The sequence below is a fragment of the Pangasianodon hypophthalmus genome, chromosome 4 (assembly GCF_027358585.1).
Source record: "Pangasianodon hypophthalmus isolate fPanHyp1 chromosome 4, fPanHyp1.pri, whole genome shotgun sequence".
Taxonomy (NCBI): domain Eukaryota; kingdom Metazoa; phylum Chordata; class Actinopteri; order Siluriformes; family Pangasiidae; genus Pangasianodon; species Pangasianodon hypophthalmus.
Window position 1 is genome coordinate 19,053,268 of NC_069713.1, and position 25,611 is coordinate 19,078,878.

Genomic DNA, 25,611 nt, shown 5'->3' on the forward strand with positions numbered 1-25,611 from the left:
AAAATCACCTCTGCCAACTGCAATAAAGTATCCTCCATTTACCTTCTCTTAATTAAAAGATAACTTGTGGGTCCCGTGGGTTTAACAGGCAGTTATTTAAAGTCACAACTTGTATCCACTGACTGTTAATAGTGTGATATTAAAGTGTAAGATATTAAAGTAAAGCTCTTGAAAGATCTTGTATGTAGGAGAAAACAGCAGGAAAAAACTTCCTGATGCTATCGCATCAAATCAAACTACATTTTAGACACACACTAAAGTAACCAGAAAAAAATTTCATCACAATCGGTCTCATTTATCAAGCTGAAAACAAACAGATCTTTTTGTAAATCATTCATACAAGCATTTACCCAAGAAATTTGGTATTCATGAAAATCACATAAATTCAGAAAAAATATTCTACTTGTGCTCCTGAGTGTGTGTAAATTTACACAAAGAAGGCTAACTAATATAAACCTCTACTTGATCAGCTTCAAATTGTATAATTTGCACGGATTACTCTAGTTATATATGTGGCACATACAGTATACTGTTGAGGTTAAATTGCTTAGTTTTTATTACATTTAAAGCATTTAGCAGCGTGACTTATAGAAGTGGGACAAGGACTTAAGGATTCCATCGAGAAAATTTAATGAAAACTAGTATTTTTTATTATTTGCATTAATTAAATAAAATAAAAATAAAGAAAGCGAGTCAACACAAACCAGTAAATTAAGACAAATAAAACTAATCATTCACTTATGACAAAAGAAATGCCACCATATAACTGGAGGATGGGCTAGTCTGTCTGTGCATAGCCATTTAGCATAAACAATTGCCTCAGCTGACTGAATATTTTATTATTATTATTATTATTATTGTTGTATGTTATTACATATTTTTTATTGGCATAGACATGAATCAAAATAACTTCCACTTCTTGCCTTTCAGCTTTTACCCTGCTCGTTCATTTTGTGCTCCCAGCTGCCTGTGCACTTGAACTTTTATGTAGTTTTGTGGGTGTCACTACATGCATATGACCTGTGTCAGGAACATGCTTTCCACTTTATGAGTAATCAACACACACATGCGAGTATGAAGAAAATCGATGTTTCCAAAACTTTTATAAGAAAGGTGGAAATTTTTCAGTATGGTTTGGTTCACACAAACATTTACACACATGGTTACTAAAAGATTGATAAGTGAGGCCCATTGTATCTGTAGTATTAGTTTCTACTTCACAAAGATGATTAGATCTATGCTATAAAATCATGCTGGGTGCAGCAGGAAAGAACGACCAGCAGGAAAGTTTATCTTATAAATGGCGTTAGAAGATCTTTCCATGCTATGAGGTTCATGTAACATATTATCACTGTGGCTTCAATGAATGAGTGACAGTGCTTTAATGAGAAATCTGGTGAGGCACTGGTATGTATAAACACCACGTTTTAAAGCACGAGAGTCATGTCTGCCTGCAGTGACTGAAAATCACCAGGTTTCACTGTACACTTATTAATCTGCCACTATTTATAGATTGCTAGGTCACCAGTGGAATACGAAAATATGGGCAAAGTAGGTTACCTGAAAAGAGGAAGGAGACTTACATTCTCACACTTCTGTGTATGTGTGTGTGTAGTAAATTTGAACTAAGAGTGGTGGAGATGGATAAAAAATGGGTATCATTTGGGCTGACAATCTGAGTCCTATCTGAGATATTTCACCAAAAACAAACAAAAAAACATTAATAAATAAACACCGATCAGCCATAACATTAAAACCACTGACAGGTTAAATAACATTGATTATCTCACTACAATGGCACCTGTCAAGGTGTGGCATATATTAGGCAGCAAGTGAACAGTCAGTTTTCGAAGTTGATATGTTGGAAGCAGGAAAAATGGGCAAGCGTAAGGATCTGAGCAACTATGACAACAATAATGTTAAAGGTGTGACTTTAACATTAAACTAGACTACTGTGACACTGACCAGATTAAACTGGTCAGTGTAGAGAAATAAGAGTGTAGAATAAATTAAGCATATAAGTATGATTCAGATGCCCAAACTGACAAACAAGGACCAGTGACCTACCAAATAGTAGTTTTTGGATGAATCCCTTAGAACAGAATCATAAAGTACCCGACACTGTTGACAGCCATGAAAGAAGTATAGCTTCCTCATGTTCTAAATCCCAATACAACCCCGGGACTTAGAGACGTAGTTCAAATCCTTTGAAATAAACACATACTGGAATTTGCTAGTATATTTATTTTTTTTATGTGTTCAGGAATACTTTATTATGAAGTATACATACTCATTTTTAAGTATCCATACTTATTTTGTGTCCGGTTATTCAAAATATGCATACGCGTTTACCATAATTTGAAAAAATGAATACAAAATAAGTATGGATACTTACTTTGTATTAGGTTTTTCAAATTATGCATATGTTTTAGCATTCTTATTGTTTGGTATTTGTATATATTTTTAGTGATTTGTACGTTCCTGTTTCTGTACATAAAGACTTCTATATATTAATAAATCGGGTAAATGTGGCTACTTAATCGATCTATTGGGTAAGTAAATTAAACTTTAGATTTTAGGTTCTGCTGCAATGGTGAGTTGTCATAGCTGGTAGCATTGTTACCTCATGATCCAAGGGTTGCTCGTTCAGTCCTAATCTCTGGTTACTTTTGTAGAGTTTCATGATGTCCTATTGAGCCTGTGTGGTTTACCTAAAAATATGTTAATTAATGGTTTGGCTAATGGTTTTAACCAAAGAGACTAACAGACATAGGTCAGATCTTTTAAAGGAAAAACACAATGGATATTGTGAGTGTATTTATTTTGCATATTTTCGTGCAAACTTATTTTTAAGTGGGAGGACTTAAAATTTTAGATTCTAGATTCTTCATGGGCCTGTGTGAGTTTTCTAGAGCTTCCCCAGTTTTCTTCCACCCCTTGAAAACATGCCACATAATGGGTAATTAATGGTCTGACTTGTGAGACTACCGTGACTCTGACCAGGATAAATTTATTGCTGAAGATGATTGAATAAATTAAGCGTTTCAGGATGATTCTGCTGCTCAAACGGACGTATAAGGAATACTAAAATCCTAAGGTTTGACCAAGGAAATGCCCAATACTACTTTTTGGATGATTCTCCTAGAACAGAAACATGTGTACTGAAATGTCACTTTAATCAAATTTCCATCATATCAGTATTTAGATGTGCATTTATTAAAACATGCAGTGAGCAGTACTGTCCCCATGTCGTTGGCAGCCATGAAAGAAGGAAATCTAGACCATGTCCTGAACCTTAATTTAACCACAGACACTTACAGCCATCGGTCAGGTCATTTGAAAGAAAAACAGAATGGATTTTATGAGTATATTTGTTTTCCATAATTTCGTGCAAACTTATTTTTAAGAGTGCAGACTTAAAATATTGTCATGCATACTTATTTTTCTAGTATGCATACTTGATTTTTAAGTATGCATACTTAAAATTTTAGTATGCATTCTTATTTTTCAGTTTTTTAAAAAAAATTTCAAGCATCCTTACTTGTGTGCAACTTTTTTTTTTTTTTTTTTTTTTTTTTTTTAAAGCACAATATCTAGCATACTTATTCATTAGTATTTGTCCATATTTTCAGTGCTTTTTACTTTCACGTTTCTTTGCTTAAAGACCTCTGTGTTAATAGATCAAGTAAACGCTGCCTAGTTAATTAATCCATTGGGTGAGTTAGGAAGCTTGAAGTTGCGCCAGCTGCAGTATCAAGTTGGCGTCATGCGTAGTGCTGTTGTTGCCTATTCCAAGGGGTGCTGTTTCAAGCCTCAGCTCTGGTCTCTTTCCTAGAGTCTCTTTATTCCTCATGGGCCTCTGTAGCTTTCCTAGAGCTTCCCCAGTTTTCTTCCACCCCTTGAAAACATGCCACATAATGGGTAACTAATGGTCTGACTTGTGAGACTACCGTGACTCTGACCAGGACAAATTTATTGCTGAAGATGATTGAATAAATATCCATTTGATTCCATTTCCAATAGATGCGCATTTAATAAAACATGCTGTTCCCCATGTTGTTGGCAGACATCAAAAAGTAGAGCTTCCCCATGTACTAAATCTTACTTTAACCCTCAAGATTTACAGACGTAGATCAAATCTTCTCAAATTAAATCATACTGGACTTTATATTTATTTTGCATACTTCCAAGCATACTCAATTTTTAGCTGTGCATATTTATTTGTCAAGTACATACTTACATTTTTAATATGCATACTTTTATTATGTATACTTAAAGATTAAGTATCCATGAATATTTTGTATACATATTTTGTAAGTAACCATTAGTATTTAAAAAAAATTTTTAGTGACTTGTACTTTCAACTTGTACTTTATTCTCATGCTATTAGAACATAATGCAGGCAGTTTTAAAAAACCAAGAACCAAATTCAGATTATGATGTAACAATGATGTTTTTCTATGCAAATGTGCCCTGCCTCACATACTGTATTATGTTATATAAGGTAAATAACAAAAGAGACAGTCAGAGCTATATGAGAGCAGGGATGAGAAAAACCAGAGGGACTTTGTCACCATATAAAATGCAGTTCAATTGTTTTTACATTCGCTCATGGAGCACTTTATTAGGAACACCTGTACACCTACGCCTACAGATACGGGCCAGCAGCTTCGGATGTTTTCAAGTCAACCATCAGAATGGGCAAAAATGACCCTGGCATGACTGTTGGTGCCAGACGGGCTGGTTTGAGTATTTCTACAAATGCTGATCTCCTGGGATTTTCACAACAACAGTCTCTAAAGTATACTCAGAATGGTATAATAAAGAAAAAGCATCCAGTAAGTGGCCATTCTGCGGATGGGAACGCCTTGTAGATGAAAGTAGTCAAGTTGCTGTGCTATAAAAAGCATAGGAAAGACTAAAAGGAAAAACTTCAGGATGTGCTGTTATTGGAAAATAACACCACTCTGTCATTGACTACTTTCAAGCAGCATTCACAAGGAGCATGGTGGTGCCCAGCCATGTTTTATTCTTTAATTAATTTTACACTTCAGTCATTAAGACAGTGCAATGAAATGCCATTAGATATAATTGCAATCACGTAGAATTTGGGGGAAGTAGTGTTTGTGACTGAAATATAGCCCCTTTTTGCCTGACAGCATTAAGATCACGATTTCAAATAGTGAGTGTTATTAACTTGGAGAGGCTTTACACATTGTAAATCTTATGCCATTTCCTGCTATAATAGTAAAGCATTCACACTCAAAGCAACACTCTGCAGATGTGAAATGCTTATACCATTATTCCTGTAATGAATCTTAATATGAAGCCATTTGTTTTTAATCATCTCTACACTATACCTAAGATTAATTATTTGCCTTTTTTTTGAAGTGAGGCAACATTAGGATGAATAATAGATCTATTTGGCATATACTGCACACACTACTAATGTACAGTCTTACCTGGTAAATATTGCAATATTTGCTCCATTCTAGTCAGTGGGGCCAAATGACGACAAGGCTGTCACTGATATCTCCATATTCATGCAATCATCATTTATTCATTCTGTTCTGGCAAGCATAATCAGCACACAGAAGCCATTTATCAACAGTACAGGCCTTGGAGATGGGGCCTGGGGCTAAAGACTAATAGCCAGGGGGCTTCTAATTCACACCAGAATGTTAATGTTTACATTTGTATGCATGTGTGTAGAATCTATAAAGTTAAACTAATGTTGCAATATTAATAGATTGTTTTCTACCTTTTAAATGTAACATGCATTCCTTTTTACTACTGACCTCTATATACATTTCATAAGTAAACACAATATACAAAATTCACTGAGTAATGTCTTACGTACAGACTTTTTAAACCAGTTTTATCACAACAAACAAGATTCATTGCAGTCCTGTTACTTCAGTGCCACCTAGTGGACAAAAAGTCACTCACTATAAACTTAAACAGCTATTTCAGTAAGATTACTAAGGCAGCATGGAAATGCAGTGGATTACTGTGTAAAACTGCCTGTGGAGTTTTGCATGTTCTCTCCGTGTCTGTATGGGTTTCCTCTGGGTTCTCTGGTCGCCCACATATTAGTAGGTGGACTGGCTATGCTAAATTGCCCCTAGATCAGGAAGTGTGTGTGTTTGTGTGTGTGTGCGTGGTGCCCTGGATTGGACTGGCATTCAATTCAGGGTGTGTTCTTGCCTCATGACAATATAAAATTCTGCAATATAATAGTAAATGTAAGGTAATGAAATTCATCATTAACACTTTGCCAAGATCTATGGTAATAGATGTCTAATGCATAGAGACAGATACAGCACCCTCATCTGGTGAATTCAGGGCATTGTAATCAGTGAACAGGTTTGGCTGTTATACTATGTTGTACTGAGTCATACCGAGCTAAATGTCAAATCAAAATTAATCTTAGGAGTGAGTAAGCAATCCTGGCTGCTTGCTGGCTTGCTAGATTTGATCTGTGTGTGATTGCACCCTTGAGCATGGCCCTTAACTCTTACTGACCCAAGTGGTGATGCTGTGCTAGGTGACACTGTTACACTCTTTGCCTGGGCATCATTAGGCAGCAATTTGATTTTTGATCTTTGTTAATGTGTATTAATATAATATAATATTGTGATGTATGAAAGTAAAACTACAAATACTGTAACACGTCAATCCAAAACAACAAACTGCATGTATTTAATTACATGTTTTACACTGTAAGAGTTCACTATAAAATTTCATATTTCAAATATACTGCCAGTGAAATGTTCTTGAATATCTGGATTTTCTTGTGTTTTATTACAGGTTAGTCACTATTATTGCTGCAAGACAAAGCAAAATGATACAAAAGGGCAATTAAATAAGGAAACTTCAATCTTTGTGGAACTTAAGTGCTTGTACTCAGATCCTACTGGCACTTGGAAAGTAAACCAATTAAGCCTACAGGTAAAAGACTCGTACAATGTTAGTATTAACTGTAAAATATAAATATGCTGTGTACAGCAATTGCCTAGCTGGACTTTGGTCTTTCTCAGTTAGATTGGATCTATATTAATCCAATAAAATATTTTCAAAAAAATTCTCAATGAACTAAACAATTAAGAAAATCAGTTCCTGAGTCACTTATACTACTAATACAAAATCTTTAAAGTTCAGAGTATCTCAAATTAGGCAATTTGTGTCGCAGTCATTTAAACACAAATGCTAAAATACAGGGTTCAAAAACTTTAGACCAGCAGTGTATATGTATGTATACGTATACATGTGTGATGCACAAATGGGATAAATTTACTTATGCATGTACCAATGACAAATCTTCCTTTATTTTAAAATGATAATTAAGTGAGGAATGAAATAGGATGGATGTTCTGCTACAGAAAAACAACTAACCTCACCTCTAAATTGATTATTTTACAAATACAGCACATCCTGAGAAATTTACCAACAATTACAATTCATCTATTTATTAAAGAACAACAGGTTGAATGTTAACAGTTTACAGCTTTAGTTATATTTAATGGTGTGGAACATCTACGACAAGTTAGTCACATCAGTCTTTACAGACATATATATTACAAACTTGTTCCAAGTGACATGAACGAACCCCTTAAATTCCAGAAGCCTCACTCTTATTTTCCTCACTATATACCTTTTCAGTTAGTGTGACCAGAAAGCTTTACAATGAATAGCCAAACACTGAGCAAAAAGTTAAATACTTTCCACACTAGAGGATATTTCTGCCAGGAGACAAGCCAATACTGGAAAAGCAAGAACAAACTCATTCAGTCATCTGGTTGAATGCTGACAACAGCACCTGACAAGAACCCAGCTGCTCTCCACACCAGTGTGATTACAGAGAGCAGAGGCTTGGATAAGTAGAGAGAAAAATGGTGGGAAAAATATGAATATATGTGCAGCACACATACTCCTCATCCCACCTCCCATGCTTTCACACTAATGCAAATGAAAAGCATTTAAAAGCGCTTGTAGTGACCCTAAAGACTTATTGCTCCATAACTAATAAATACAACCTAGCATGCATTATAATACACTGAGAAAACACATGTACAAAATGTAACATGTTTACAGAATTTTAATTATTAATGATAAATGTAAGTGTCAACTGTACATAGTAGAGTTGTGCAATATTATTTGCTATTATATCAATTGAATATAATATTGATAGTGATAAATTGTCATGATACACTTTTCTGAGATATTGTCACTATTGTCAGTACAACTTTCTAGAACTTTTTAATTTTTTTTTTTTTTTGAAATTAAACCATACAGAACTGAATGGAATCACATGATTTGATTAGATTTTTTTAAAACTTGTAAGTTTACAGACCCCCCCCCCCCCCCCCCCCCCCCCATCTTCTTGCAGGATTAATCCTGATATGACCATGTGTTATGGCATCTTAGTCAACTGTTCAATTTTACAATCCGCCTTGAGGAATTTGCCATAAATACAATACATTCACAGCATTCCACATTCCAACTGTGATATGGCTAATGGATTGTGCCTTGTTCTAACTCATTTAACAAATGGGAAATGCTAAATTTACAACCAGTGTCCAGCAAAATCCCACCCACCACCATCGTTTATTATAGCTGTCTCTCCACACAGAGCCCATACTGATTTACTTACAGCATACAGGAGCATACAGGGACACATAAAAAAGCTCCATATTATGTCAGCATCAATGTTGTGTACAGGCCTTTAATACCATCACAAAGCTTAAGTCTCTTTGGAAATCAGACACAATTTGTTAAATGTGTTGTGTGTTAAATGAGTGGATATAGCAAGAAATGTAAAGAGAACCAAATATACTATACATGTCAATAGATCAGATTTTATTAAAACATATATAAAGCAGTTGGAGAATTGAGAAACATACAGAGAGTTATATAAGCAAGGAATAAAACTCAGCAGAAGATGCTATTACAGGAAAATAATCAATACCAGGGTAGTGTGATGCGTTACCACACAGAAGTTGGTTATTTTCCAATAACACCACATCCTGAAATGTTTTATTCCTGTTATACCAGAGCAATTGGTCAATAGTTGCAAATTTGAATTTATTAAAGAACAAAACATCATAACTAACCATTTATAGTTACATTTAATGTTCTGGAACATCCACGAGACAAGTTAGCTTGTGTTATCACTTATGTTATAGCAGCTATAAACAGCTGTTCCTTCACTAGCCTCTCTTTTTCCCCTCTCTCTTGAAGTTAATAACTTATTATTATTATTATTATTATTAATATTATTAATATTAATAATATGCAGCTTGTCATGTTACCAAGAAATCTGAAAACAAAACTGTGCCCTCTCCTGAAGACTTTGCTGTCCATTACAAAGTGCTGACACTGGAGACTCAATGTCAATAATTATCATTGTTTTTCTTTGTTAAATAACACCACTTTTATCTGCTATTACGAAGCTTAGATTATGTTGAGCACTTAGGGAAAGCTAAGTGGTAATGCAAATGAGCATTTAATGACTCTAATGTGCTTCTATATGATAATGAAATGAAATCAGAATGTCTCAACTATTATGTAGATGGGGAATGATGCTGGAGTTTTCGGTCTCAAATGTGCAAATCTACAGCGGGTCAGTGCCAAAGGATACGTCCCAATTAATTACCGCTTTGGTTTTGCCCATTTAAACCCATGCGAATAAATAAGTAAACCCATTGTTTTCTAAAGGCCAAGGTTTTCTTAATTACACTCTGGATACAAGAATACCTAATTTGTGATATAAAATGTAATGTCCAACTTCAGTTTGGGAGTCACATGTACCAAAACAAATTGCAATCTACCAGAGCCAAAAAGGAAAAAGCCATCTCCAGTGTAGCAATATATGCCATCACTGGAGGTTAATCTTTTTTTAGCATATTGCACATACTTTCAATATGACAAACTTCACTACCTCAAAGCAAATAATTACCTCTTTTAATAGGCTGGGCCCATGAGATGATGCGTCTCACCAGACAGCAGTTCAGCAGTACTTTCTTAGAGAGCCTATGGTTCCTGGGAAATTGGCATAGCTCCTCTCTCCACTGGCTTCTCTTGACTGGTGTAGACATGGTCAAGCTCAGACTGTTTAAATACACTCAGCGTTACTATAAAGAAAAAGCGAAAAGGTGAAACTAAATGTGTCATCGCTGTATAAGGAATAGATTAATTTTTTTTTTTTTAAACATACTGTAAAGGGCATATTCTTTTCTGGGGTACAAGTCTCTTCTCTCGGGGATTGTTTGCCCTAACCTAAAAGTGTCTCTCTGCTAGCTTCATTAGATCATTCAACACTCCAAGAGCTTGCCCTACCTCTGAACAGCTCAAACAGAGCAGACCTAGAATGCTTTGTTTAAAAAAAAAAAAGTCATGATTCACAAGTTAGAGCAAAATGAATCTTAATTTAATTAATTGATAAATATATGAAAAGCACATGATTAAACATTGTGGCTATATTTTAGAACTATTATCAGACTGCTGCAGCATTTATGCTATACTTTGTAGGCAGTTACATTTGTTATTGCAAACCTCTATATATTTGTATATCATTCTTATAAAATATCAGTGAAATGTTTGTGAATGTCATTGTGAACATTATATGTATTGCATGCATGTGAAAAGACAATGAATATGCATTTAATCTAGCAAGACCATGCCCTTACCTTATTGTTGGATGAGATATGTGGCTTTCTTCCACTGCTAACACAATCCTCACGTTTCATTCAACTGACTGCAAACTCTTTTCCCTTTCTTCAAAGCGAGTGAAATAAGAGTGACAGTAAGAGCGCAGGAGAATGAAAGTGGTTCTTTGTGACCAGATCAGCAGCCAATGGACTCAACCCCTTTCCCTCTCTCACTGGAGAAAACTGCAAGCAGTGCATCATCATCATCATTAGTGTCCCAGAGTGTCCACTGAGAGAGCAGTGGGATCTATTCATGTCAGTGCCTGTCACCTCTCTCACCTAGTGAAGAATTGCATGAACATATATAGACTATATGATCACAAAGACATTTATCTCTCTGCCTGGTACATGTGCACATACATGCACATAAAATGGACTTAAACTCTCTTTACCCATATTTTCACCCTGCATATACTGCCATAATTAGCCACACTAAGCCCCACCTACCCTCTACCCCAATTAAAATCACATAGCATATGTACTGTGACCCTGAAAGGCTAAAAGAAAAACTGATTGCAAAACAAAATAAAGACAGTGATTAGTCAGTTGGATGCTATAATAAATCTGCGATTACTATAGTGTGTGGAAAAATTCATACACAATTTGTCACAGATCCGTTTGGGGGGTCTGGGTGGTTGTCCAACTACTAGTTTCTTTTTTTTTTTTTTTTTTTTTTTTTTTTTAAAACAGTTTGTTAAACCATAAAAAGAAAAAACCTACTCCTTACTGATTTCGTGAAAACAAATTTGGTACATAGCTATGTTTAAATGTACTTCACAGTATTGTGACACACCTCGGTGCTGTAACCGAATCTGAATCGCACTGCCTGCTACAATACATGGGCTGTTGAGGCGAGATCTGGCTGATGGTATAATGATTTTTACTAAACTGATTAATTAGTACAGATGACAGTATCTTTGCTAGAGCATTCAGGTATGTGGAAACGCTGACAGAATCTAGCAAAATAAACAACTCTCCACCCATATGTAACGGTCACCCCAGAGACAAAAGACACAATCAAATAATCAAAACAATCAAATAATATCTTGAAGAATCTACCAGAATCAAATAATATCTTCTACATGCAGTACAAGGAGAAAACACCAGATCTCAAAGCTGAAACGTTGGACAATGGGCAAAAAACATTTGCTACGATGCGCTTTTTACTATTAATATCTTAATAAAATATGCTATTTGAGTTCCTTGTAATAATGAAGGGACATCTGTGAAATCTAATGTATTAAATGACCTGTTGTATAAATTGTTTTCTTCATTTTGTTAAGTGTATGCAAACCTCTATGCAGATTTATATAGCCACTCTCCGTTTTAAAATACACACACACAGCCTCACAGTTGACAAAAATAAACCCTTCTGATTGAAACTGGCTACACTTCCACACACCTCTTTAATTAGAGAATGTTATTGATCTCTAGTTGAACACTGCTCTCATTTATAGCAATCAATACACACCAAAATTCAATGCACACACACGCTTCTGAAGACAAGACTTTGTATAATGGACACCAGTACCCCCATGTGTATGAATCTGAATTTATCTGGATACATTTGGTATGTGCCTCTAACGACACACACACACTAGATGTTTAGACTTTTCCACCTTATCCATGCTCATTTCTGATAAAGCGCTGATTAATTTCAGCATTTTCTGATTATTGCAATATCACATATGATGTGTGAATAAAAGTGTGTGAATAAATACACAGTTCAGACTGACACTGCTTGTACAGGGTAAGCTCGCTTCAAGCTGTAAACATTTGCCTCCAAAAAAACACAAACAAAAACACACTTTACATAGTACTTTTCTGTATACAGGTACGTTTTATATATCTAATTCTACCAACTAGAGCCAACCCAGGAGAAGAAAATTACAAGAACAAACTCAAACATTCAGCTACAACTGAACAAGATTCAAAAAGATCCAAGCTGATCAACTAGAGACCAAGAGCTAAAACCTAAGAGCCATTCAACCTAGCTTAACTGACATTAAGATCTAGAGAGAGTGGAGAACTTGTGCTATTCCACACACTGCATCTCAAGTAAATACTGTATAATATATTCTATTCCAAGTGCATAAATTCAAATTATCCTATATGAAGAACCATAATTGAGATTTACCCAATGAATAATTTAAAATAAATCTGTTTTTGCCTCCATAAATATTTTAAAAATGTTTTGTTTGTCAAATAAGACTGAGGGCTGCATGATAGTACATCATGTGGTAATAGTCATCACAATAATATTGGGTTAAGGCCATAATATGCATATGGTTACCATTCCCCAAATTGTCCACTATGTGCTATTTGTCCACCCTGACCAATATGTTCCTGATAAGTGCTTTGAGAAGGGAAGTATCTGTAGTATTTCCTAAATCCTATTACAGTCACAAAATTGCAATAAAATATTTATCAGTATCATTAAGAGCCCTACACAGCCTGCAGCATATCCAGTAAAATATCTTCCAGGGCCCAATAAATGAGAAGAAAATAGTATTTTGTTTAACATTGGCTATTCAGCGTTATACCACAGCAAGGTTGAATTCTTGAATCAGAACATGTGCATTAATTAAGTTTAAATAAGATCTGTTGTTTAACAAAAACACGTCTCATCATTGACATGGTCAAGCTTTCTCCTGGGAGAAGTTTATTTAACTTTTATGGAGGGGGTCTCAGGTATCAGTGCTGTACAACAGTCAATAACGTTCCCAACACAGCAGAGTCTTCAGGACAGAGGCATTTGTGCTTTCTGGTTTCTCTAACATGACAAGGTACAAGAGAAGAGAGGCAGCAACTGTTTATAGCTGCTATAACATAAGCAATAACAGAAGTTAACTTGCCTCATGGGCATTCAAGAACATCAAATGTAACTATAAACAGTTAAAAAGCATGATGTGTCATACATTAATTAAAAACTGCAGTTGTTGGCAAATCATGGTTGTATAAGCGGAATAACACTTCAGTGGTACGACACCATTCCAGAATGGATTATTTACATACAACACAGCCCATTGTGTGTAATTCCTTCCTTAGCTCCAGAATTATAGACATCCTTGAGAATGATGGGTAAAAAAGGATATAAAAATGTCTTTGAGGTTAATTAGCTTAATGTCACAACAAAATATATGACAAATCTAACCTTTAGTTGAAGCAGTCCAAGCAGGTTCTATCAGGATATACCAGACTCAGAGACAAAGGTGAGAATTCAACAAATTTATTAAAGGATTTGCCAAACAATGGGTATGCAAAGACAGGGTAAACACAAAGATAAGTACTGTAGGCTGGTGGGTAACAGAGACAGAGACACTAGATAAATGACTGAGGGAAAGGAGCACACACCTCACGTGTCTTGGAAGAGAACCGCTGGAGAAAACATAGGGAGACGTAGAGGCGCTTCAGCTGAACACAGGTACTCACAGAGAAGAGGTCTATTCCCAGTTGAGGCTAGATAAAGCATGCATGTGAGGTGTGTGCTTATATGGAGTCCTGATGAGTGTGGTGATTGGAGACAGGTGGTGCTGATTACAACTCTGGGGAGAGAGGCCGCTGACTGTTGGTGACAGAGCCTGGTGTTCCTGTGACAGGTTCATTAGAACACTGGTTGTTTATATTTCATAATTATTGCCCTGAAAATGGTCATTTTTAACCATATGGCTATTTTACAGCCATTACCTGATTTATGATTTATGATACTTTTGTATCATGCGTTTTGTGTATTCCCTAATCTCCCGCCATGCTGATGAATACCTCGTATTTATACACCAGTAAGTCATGGATGACAATAAAGTTGAACCTAACCTAAATATAAGAGTTTCAGGTGAACTTAAAAAAGCAAAATATAAATGGGAACATGCTTCAGATACATTTTGTTCATGAGAATTTTTAGGGGGGCCAATAATTGTGACATGGTTGATTAAAAAAACATACTTTTGATTAGGGTTTATTATTATTATTATTATTATTATTATTATTATATTTTCCGAAATGGTTAGATTTCCCTCATATTTGCATGTGCGATTACCCTAAATAGCTAAATAACCACAAATATGTTTTTATAACCTTTTCAGTCAATCTTTACCAGGGATGCCAATAACTATAACCTTGTGTGACGGCAGTATACTTAGTGTTCAACAATTGAGGGAAAAGCATTTTCATAAAACACATGCCACACTTACAGCCTGTAAAATATCCCACAAAATTTAAATTTTCCTTCAAATGGAATGACAACTGTGAAACAGTTCCTTACAGATAGGTAAGACAGACATAAGACAAGACCCGTGTTGTTTGTCTATAAATTTGGATGATCTATATACAGTAGCTGAGGATTCGATTTATAATCCATCTTTGAGGCTTTGTCCTAATGTTCAAGGTCTCAGAAGTGAAAGTTAATGTGAGTCAGTGGCAGACAGTTCTTCCCATCTGGTCTTGTGAAGTCACGGCAGTTAGTTGCTCAGCCATTATGTGACAGGTTCTGCTGTGTTTGGACTGAGATAGAGTGCCGTGAATGCAGGCCAAACACAGGTCAGCTATTAACACTGTGACCTTGGCTCCCATTAACCCCCCAGCTAATGGAGGAAAAGCTCAGAAAAGCATTGAAATAATGCTCTCACACCACAGCCATTCCAGGTGCTTTAATGCAACACCTTAAGAAACTGTTAATTAGTTTCTCTTGGCTTAAATGCACGCTTAAATGGTTATAATGGTTATGAAGCAAGTCTGCTTGAAGAACTGATGAGCCATAAATGCATCTCTGAATCATTTTTCACAAGTTTGCAGGCTGAACATTACAGTTTTACAGTACCGGTAATAACAGATAACCAGAATAACTGCATTGCTTAGTTTTGTATCTCTGTTAAAAAGAAGAAGAGAATGAATATCATGATCATTCCGAATACCTACCTACCTACAGTAGTCTTGATTGTATATGAATATGGACTATGATAACACCAGGTGGTGTTGGAGAGAGAAAAAATAGTGACAGAAACAAAGGGATTCGTAATCCACATAATTTTACCATGCAGCTCTTTATTGTAAAATACACACTGAGTGGGGCTGCAAGTGTACACGCACTGAACACTTTAACTTCATTTTTCATTGAATAGCAATGCATTTGTTGATGTGAAGTAAAAAAAAATGTTAGTAAAAAAAGTCATGATGTAGCTATAATAATTTTGCTAAAATAAAAAATGAATTAAATATATTTTATATAATTAAATAATTAAAAATACAAAAAAAAAAACTGAATAAAAAAGTTTCAGTGCATTAAGTTATTATTATTATTATTATTATTATTATTCAGTAACATATTAATTACTCAGGGACTACAGTGAAACTAATAAAATATGTATGCAGTTACAAGAGTCTGGACTTCCTGAAGGCTCATGGGAGTTTATTCATTCATTCAGTAACCGCTTTATACCACTTTTTAGCGGTAGCCTTTCCCAGAAACACTCGGCACAAGGTGGGAAAATCCACCTGAATGGAATTCCAGTCCACTGCAGGGCACCGTTCACACACTCATTCATACCTCCAGACAATTTAGAATATTTAGCCAGTCTGCCTAACTGCATGTTTTGGGGAGTGAGGGGAAACCAGAGAACCTGGAGGAAACCCATGTAAAACTCCACACAGACAGTAACCTCAGCTCAGGGTCAAACCCTGGACCCTGAAGCTGTGAGGCAGCAATGCTACTCACTGCACCACCATGCCTTCCTCAGAATACTAAAAAAGTTGAAATAGAATTTGTGAAAAACTAAAACAAACTCCATGAAGCCATACTTCCTGTGAAAGTAATTTCATGCTCATGTGCCTGGTTAATCCAAGTTTAATTGTCTAGCTTCAGACAGGTGTTTATTTTACAAACGCAATGAATGAGGCTATAAAAGCAACAAGTTTCACTGTTAAGTGAAGAGGACAGATGTGTTCTTATATACAACAGGACAGGTACACTATATGGCCAAAGGTTTGTGGACACCTGACCATCACATCCACATTTTTTTCATTTTTGAACATACCATTTCAAATTTATTCCCCTTTTTTGTTATATTAACCTTCACTCTTCTGGGAAGGCTTTCCACTAGATTTTGGAGCATGGCTGTGGGGATTCGTGCTCATTCATCTACAAGAGCTTTAGAGAGGTCGTGCAGTGTTCAAGTTCATCTCAAAGGTGTCCAGTGGGGTTGAGGTCAGGGCTCTGTGCAGGCCACACGACTTCTTCCACATCACCCTGGACAAACCATGTCTTCATGGACCTCGCTTTGTGCATGGTGCATTGCCATGCTGGAACAGGTTTGGGCCTCTTAGTTCCAGTGAAGGGAAATCTTAATGCTACACCATACAAAGACATTCGATACAATTGTGCGCTTCAAACTTTGTGACAATAGTTTAGGGAAGGTCCACATATGGGTGTGATGGTCAGGTGTCCACATACTTTTGGCCATATAGTTTAGCTCTGTAGTTTTGGAACACAAGGCTCTAGCATGCACTCTTTTTATTTACTGTCATATCATCAGTACAAATATACAAATGCATGATGAGCATGAGATGGTACACTGTAAACTTTGTGAACTTCAATGTTTTTTTTTCTAAGCCCCTTGTCCTTATTGGAGCTCTAAACACACACACACACACACACACACACACACACACACATTCATTCTTTCCTCCTCTCTCAGTCAAAGTGAAGAAATGTTCACATCTGTATGCTGGGAAACAGAAAGTTTACCAGTCAGATTCAGTGATATACATTTCCACAAAAAGCGGAAAAGCAAGAGTAATGTTCAAATGTGTTCTTTAACATCATTTCACTCAGTTAGCTTCTAGTGGCTCCACAGCTTATGTGCATGTCTCAACCCTTAGAACTGTTCCTCCTTTATAGGATTTCTTATTGTTCACTGATTTCTTCAGCGTTGAGATGATCTCACAGCCCTGTACATTATAGGAGGCTATTTTTTCATGATATCTAGAAACATATCACACTAAAGCTCAGAACTAAAGGATGACAGGTGTTTAGTTTTTCTTCAAAGAGGGGCTGTAGATGGCCACATTTCTTCGAAGTAGCATGTATGTAAAAAGTTCAGCCACTGGATGTCAGTCTTACACACCATTACAGCAGGTGACCCAGATTGGGCTATACCACACTGGACGTCCAGGCCATATGCATGATAGATTTATTGAAGACTAAAGCTCCTGGATGTAAAATTCTTGTAGAAACATGCTACTGCAAGCTAAGAGAGAAAGAATATTTAATAATGTGGGTTGTGCTGAATTCAGGGTTGCATCTCAATCCACATAATGTGAACTAAGTAGTATACCTGACAGTAATGACACAAGTGGTGTACTGACAATCTATTTAGTAGTATGCAGGATATGGCCCAAGTGGCTGCAACTCTGAGAATATATTTAAATGCTGCTGTTTCTCAATATTACAAAGCATAATAATAACAATAATAATAACAATAATAATAATAATAATAATAATAATAACTTTATTGTGCATGTCAGTGTGATTGTCACTTACTGAGTACTGAGGACACTCTTATGTTCGTGCTTGTTTTTCTACATCAGAGATGGTTCCATGTACCTGTGAAGCCAATGAGAATGTGAACTAACCCTATCTAGCTAAAATACAGTGTAGCGAACAAAACTATTATGTCTGGTCACTTCTGATGTGTGTACTTTTATCATATTTATATGTGTTCTCTTTGTATTTTATTATTTAATCTGTGTTTTTTCCTATATAGCCTGCCAAACACCTAAGGCACAAGCTGGATTGTGTCACACTAGCCAAATCACAGAGCAGTAAATATAAGTTACACACAGAAAGACAAGCAGATGCCCCAGATGACTCACTCTCACCCAATATAACCAAGTTTGAAATAGGCCTAAAAAATACACAGAAACTCACCAACACCTCATGTTAGTCACTGGCCAGCTATCATGAGTTCTCTAGTTCAACTAACTCACGGCTTGGTAATGATACAATCTCCACAACAAGGATAAATCTGCTGGCTATTATCTATTATTTACTAGCTTTGAACCAAATTAGATGACAAATAAATGCCTTACCAGGTCAGCAAGTAAAAAGATGAATGCTTCTTCATCTTATATATAAAGTGGGTTAAAAAAAAATTCTAAACCTTTGAATGCTCCCAGGAGAACTGTGGGCTCCATCATTGTTGATGGGAAGACGTTTGGAACCAACAGGACTCTTCCTAGAGCTCAGTAACCAGGCTGGAAGGCCCTTGGTCAGGGAGGTGAGCATGAATCCAATGGCCATTCTAACAGATCGTCAGATCATCAGAAGACCAGTCAAAATTGAGGGAAGGATGAATGGAACCAAATACAGAGAGTTCCTTGAAGATAACTTGCTCCAGAAAGCACCTCGGACTGGGACAAAGGTTCACCTTTCAGCACAACAATGACCAGCCAAGACAATGCCATCTGTGGAGAGACCTGAAGATGGCAATTTACAGATGCTCCCCATCCAATCTGACTGGGCTTGTTAGGATCTGCCAGGAAGAATGGGAGTAATTGCCAAAATCCAGGCATGCAAAGCTTGTAGAGACTTACCCAAGAAGACTCAAAGCTGTAATTACTGCCAAAGGTGCTTCTACAAAGTACAGTTGATTTTTTAATAAATTTGCTAAAAATTTTAAATACATGTCTTCACTTTGTCATTATAGTATAATGTGTGTAGATTGATGGCCAAAAAAGTCAATTTAATCAATTTTAAATTAAATCTATTTCTCTAAATCTAAATCTCATTCACTCTCTTTCGTTCGCCAGATTGCCTGTCAGTCACCATGTAGTCAGATTTCTTCTCAACTTAATATTGGTGTACAATGACGTTTGATGTATTTGACTTAGTGGATGACACATGCATAAAAAATTCCCACTAAATCCAGCCTGACACCCCTGACACAGCACTAACTGTGAATTACTATTACAAGACTGTCAGAGCAACTCACAAAAGCTCATGAACATCGTATTACATAGTATTTTTTTAATCAATCAAATACTCAGTAATCTCAGTAAAAAGTCAATAATCAATAATGTTTTAACAAAAAAGAAGTCCTACTAGTCCTACTACTGCACGTCCATATCCTTAGAATTCCACAGTGGCCCATGTGTGGGAGTCCAAGAGAGTGTAAACTGCTCTGCAGAAAAGGACATTTGATCAGTTTGCCATGTATTAAATGTATTTATTTGTGTATTATGCCATTACATATGTAGCAGCGCTTCAAATTCTTTGGACTGTGAAATGATTCATTGCTGAACAGCACCACTGAATAACTACTATATTCAGGTGACAAAAGATTGCATCAGTGGCTCTGATCTTCTGCAGTTGTTTGTGGTCTTTGATTTTGTCACATCTTTGATTTAACGGTAGTCTGTACACCCATTCTGAAGTGATGGGTTGTATAATGTACAGCTGCGCTAAGTAAACCTTTATTATACCATAGTAAGATAGGTACACTCAGTTCAAAACCAGCGTCATATCGATATAAAGCTGTGTACACAACTGTACAGAATAAAACTAGAAATCCTATAAGAAGAAATACAGAAAATAATCTGTTAAATTACATGATACAAATAGTACAAAACAACATTACAACCCTACAATGTCAAAATGCAGTTTAAAGTGACGCTCAGAGTAAATAAAGGAGGATATTTTCTGGCAGTAAATCTGTACTAGCTGGCACAAAACCCAACTAATCAATGAGGGAGTGAATTTGTGGTATAAACAAGCCTGGCAGGAGCTTCTAAACATGAAAGCCTGTCCATTCTCATTTTGGCGCAAGGGGACCATAAACAAACGCCTTCTGTTGGTTATTGCGTGGAAGTTTATTTCTGACTCTGTCCTGTCCCACCACCCATCTCGCCTGGCGCAGATCCGACAGCAAGCAGCCATATTAGCAGATGCTTACCAGGCCAGCACATAACAAGAAAAGACACAAAAATTGGCCACAAACCAAACAAACCTTGTTAGAAAAAGCCTGGGAGGAAAATAGGAACTGCTTAAGGCAAATAATTCTTGATTGTCTGAAAGCTGAGATGGAATGAATTATAAAGCTTTAACCAAGAGAATTGAGCAGTTAGATTATATTAATTTTGTGCATTGTGTGTGTTTGTGATTACAGAACTACTGAATTACTATCAGCACAGAAATATACACTATAAGGCCAAAAGTATGTTTGAAGTACATAATTGTATAGACTGTCTCTGTATGCTGTAGCATTAAGATTTCCCTTCACTGGAACTATGGGGCATAAACCATGTTCCAGCATGACCCTACCTCTGTGCACAAAGTGAGCCTCATGAAGACATGGTTTGCCAAGTTTGTAGTGGAAGAACTCAAGTGTCCTGCACAGAGCCCTGACCTCAACCCCACTGAACACCTTTGAGATGATTTGGAACACTGACTGAGCCTCCTCACCCAACATCAGTGTCTGACCTCACTAATGCCGTCGTGGCTGAATGAGCACAAATCTCCACACCCATGCTCCAAAATCTAGTGGAAAGCCTTCCCAGAGAGTGGAGGTAATTATAACAGCAAAGAGAGACTAAATCTGGAATGGGATGTTCAACAATCACATACAGATGTGATTGGTCAGCTGTCAACATCCTTTTGGCCATATAGTGTACGTAGATGATAAGAAAGTTGCATCAGTGGCTTTATTTGATCTTCTATGGCTATTTGGCTTGAGTCTAGCTTGAGTACTACAGGTCTCATTCCCAAAAACTATACCAACTAAACTGTTCTTATTCTAATTCTTTTACCTCTGCATTCACTGGCCCCCAAGCTTTAGCTTTGTTACTGTTTCAAGGATGGAAGTATGATTCAACATGAGTGAAGTTGCAAATTGATTTGTATGACTATGCTCCTTTGGGTAGACTCTGTAGATTTCACAACACTGATGCAAAATTCACAAATGTAAGTTTCACCTTCCCAACCTGACATAAACCTCCATTTTATGACAGATTCAGGGCAAGGTATTCATCACTGTTTTGGAAGAAAACAGCACAGCTCCAGTTAAGGCTGTGAGAACCTTTCATTAGAGCGCATCTTTTCATTATATATTAAGACTCCACATGAAATGACTACATGGGGACTCAGCTTGCTGCAAGACGAGTTACTCAGAATCAACAGAATCAACATACTTTGCACTTTACACTCACTTCTAGTCTAATACAAAAAATCCACCATATAAAGTCTACAGGTAGAAGCATAATCCAATTGTCTTAATGCTTGTCAATCTAACTTCTTTCAGTGACGGAGAAAGCTCTCACAGTGAAACCTCACTAATTAGTCTAAGCTTTAATTTATCAGATGAAGTCAGACTCACAAAGGTCACAAAACAGTTAAACAATTTTGAAAAAGTAAGCTGAATTATTAGTTCCTCCTTACAGTAAACATTGATATTCCACATCAAGCATTGAAATTCTGTGATTTATCTGATTTTATCTGACTTTTTTAAGGTCAAGCCATATACGAATTTCCAACTTTATGTTTTTCATATATCTAAGCGTTATGTTGGCATAAAACTCTTAAACCACTTACCACTTTAACCAATCGAGCCTGAACAGCATACCTGTACATTTCATAGAACAATGCCTCATAAGAAAAAAAGCTTGGGTTCTCCTTTTATTTTATATCCATGATCACAGGCATAAACATTATATTACTGGTTCAGACCTAACAGTATTTCCTTACACACTACTACTACTTTACACTCGTATAAAATGTTACTGGAGTCCACATGAAGCATGTAAAGTAGGAAATTCATTTCTGTGACTTTTATGGTGGGTTGTGTGGGATTCCTATCCCAATGCATACTTTTAAATGAGAAGAATGACCACTGATGGCATCACTAAAGTTATTTATTACCACCTATATAAAATTAAATCCAGAAAATTGTCCAGGATTGTCCAGCATTTCACTTTGCTAGAGTGTGGGACTTGTATGTGGCAAAAATGTCACATCTAGCAATTATTAGATGCATGCAATTATGACTTTAATTACAGTGCCGACATTACTGCACAGCAGAAGGTTAAATATGGCAGATACATGAGAATTTAACTGTTTTTGAGCATCATGCGACACACTAACTTGCTTGACTCTAACGGCAGGATGATCCATTTGGGGAATGCCAAATGGTACTATCAGAAAAACAAAACATAAGTGTAATATATGAGCAAAGTAGAGCTACTCAGTGAGGCTCACTGTATATCTAAGCAGGGGCATAACTGTCCACAGTACATAATCAAGTAAACAAGGATATATGCACTGCATAAAAGTATTACCAATACAGGGGATATTTCTAACATTTTTCAAATGGTGTTATGTGGTGATGGCAGGCCATGTTGACAAAAACATGCTTGGAAAACCTCACATCTAAATGTAATTATTTGCTCATACAGTGTGAGAAAATCCCACCACCCTAATTCTGTAATGACAAAGCAGATACTGATCCGATACTGATTTATGTGATTTTCCTGGCATGATGCTATCACCTGTGAGGTGAAGGGGAAAAAGATACACCTGTCACCATAAAATAACCCTGTGCAGCGGGGAGATCATTTATAGAATCTGCGACACTAAAGTGTATGTAAGAAGCTAAACTGCTGTGGCAGTGCTGTGACAATTCTGTCAAGAAAATAAAATCTCTACACAGGTCTTGGAAATAAAACCCTATAAAGGTATTCATCTAAAATTTAGTTTCAAGAGGAGTTTTAAACATGGCTTTAAGCTAAACAGAACAGAAAAGCTGCAAACACATTGTACCACTCCTTGTCTCTGGCTGTTGTACCATCAGTGGCACACCTTTTGTACCTTTATTAGATATCTTTTACATAGCAAAGTGGATATAATGTACCTTTAAAGGGGAAAGATATTTATTAAGGGTGCAAAGGATGTATACTTACATCCTTACTACTGTGAAATGGAAAAGGAATGATACAATTAGTACTATTATTCCTGAAAGTGTCTCACCTTGTGCTCTACGCCCATACTTAAACGTTAAGAAGAAGGCAAAAGTACAAACATGACTACACCCTCAACAAAAACACATGCAGGTCCACGTTTAACTTCACACACATACACCCGTGCCGTGGGAAACGCTTTCATGCACCTTCGGTCCTACCACTCGTTGAACTCTCTGCTGCTACCCGGGCACGACTGCTGCTCTCCGTTATCTTTGCATCCATTATTTGCTGAGACGTTGCTGTGTTGAAGCTACATTAAAGACGGCGAGGGCTGCACCGCACGCGCACTGTTGCGCTCTCCCGCGCGCTCCAACTTCTGCTGAATGCTGCTGAATGCTGCTGAGTGAGGCGCGCGCACTGCCAGTTTCGCGCCACCAATCCAGTCTCGCGCGCGCTCTCGTCACTACATCGCGTGCTAAACCAGTGTTATGGCTTCTCTTTTGCTATGTCCTCATTGCCATTTCATAAAAACACTCCTGAGGAAAGTCACTCCAGAAAGTCACTAAGTGGTTTTAATAACAGTTCTGAAAACAGTGATTGTCAAATACACATGGGACTACAGCACATAACACAACAACTGTCACATCGTGAAGAAAAATAGTCTCTAACATTACATGAAATAGGATGTAAAGTTCAGGTGGTGTGTCCAGGTTTTGGACATGTGATGGAAAGACAGTACTAGTGCAAAGTATGTTTAAAACTTCATTTTATTTGCAGAATTTCTGCTGAAAAATTAGTGCACCGCATGCCACACAACTATTTATATACCCATGATCCCCCTGCAGCTCCCTGTTATGTTAGCTAATGTCTGTATTATTAAAATAATTATTATAAATAAATACTGTCTGTTTACTGTCTGTGTGGAGTTTCTGTGCATACTCTTCCCTGTGCGGATTTCCTCTGGGTTCTCCGGTTTCCTCCCACCTCTCGAAACATGCCAGTAGATGGACTGGGAAGCCCAGTGTTCCCAGGATTGGCTGGTGACCCTGGCCAGGAAAAAGCTAACCGCTTGAATGAATGACTGAATGAATGAATGTTATGAGAGAAATGTGTTTATGGGTTGTCCACGCTGGCATGTTCTAGACTTCTAACTTGGTCTTGTTTATTCCTACCATCCAGCAGGAGTTGGGTGGGTTTTAGTTAGTTCTGCGGCTAACCAACAAGGTCACTCTTTGTGCTGTAAGTGTGTGTTTGAAAATAAAAGAGCAAGCACATTGTTTTATGATATTTCCTCTTCATATTTCTTTCTTGCCAACAACACACTTGAATCCTTTAGGTTTCTTTTGTTTGTCCCTTGGAACCATCAAAGATTCTGTGTAGAACATGACAACTTTATTTCAGATAAGATTCTGAGCAGAACTCCCTTAGACACCTAGAACCATCAACCATCCAAAGACCCTTGAAGAACTATTTTCTAAGAGTGCACCCTTTAAAGATTCATAGTATAGTAATGCTCTATAGTATAGTAATGCTGAAGGAATTTGGTCAAAATACCCACAAGGCTACAATGATTATTTAAATCAGCATGATCTAGACATCACTCATGAAGTCTGTATGAACTGCATACAAGTCGCAGACCTCTCAGCAATGTGATTTTCAGTCAGAAATGGGGAGGCAAAGCCTATTCCAAGGGTAGCAATGTCAGTGGTAAAATTTTACTCAAGAATTCATGGTATGATTAACCATAGCCTGCACATGATCCATCAAATGTTGTTAAAATACTAAAAAAACAAAATAATCATATAGCACTTTAAGTATATAGCAATACAATTATTATGTTACATATTGCCCAAAATGTCGAGCTCTTATACACTCACTGAGCACTTTATTAGGAACACTATAATAATACTGGGTAGGTCCTCCTTTTGCTCTCAAAACAGCCTCAATTCTACATGGTTTG

General features: G+C 36.7%; 1 protein-coding gene across 2 annotated transcripts in view; it reads right to left on the reverse strand.

The window, feature by feature from the left end:
• kcnip4a (potassium voltage-gated channel interacting protein 4a) overlaps positions 1-24,055 on the reverse strand; it is a 148,718-nt gene extending 124,663 nt beyond the window's left edge. Inside the window, exons 1-2 of one of the 2 annotated variants that reach the window (XM_026936274.3) lie at positions 10,689-11,340; positions 9,959-10,133 (exon numbers count right to left, since the gene is read on the reverse strand). In XM_026936274.3, the coding sequence (XP_026792075.3) occupies positions 9,959-10,097 (139 nt within the window). In that variant the 5' untranslated portion in view covers positions 10,098-10,133; positions 10,689-11,340. Of the gene's footprint in view, positions 1-9,958; positions 10,134-10,688; positions 11,341-23,857 lie in introns of those variants that run through there. The other variant, XM_026936279.3, reaches the window with a different exon arrangement.
• Between the last annotated feature and the right edge of the window lie 1,556 nt (positions 24,056-25,611).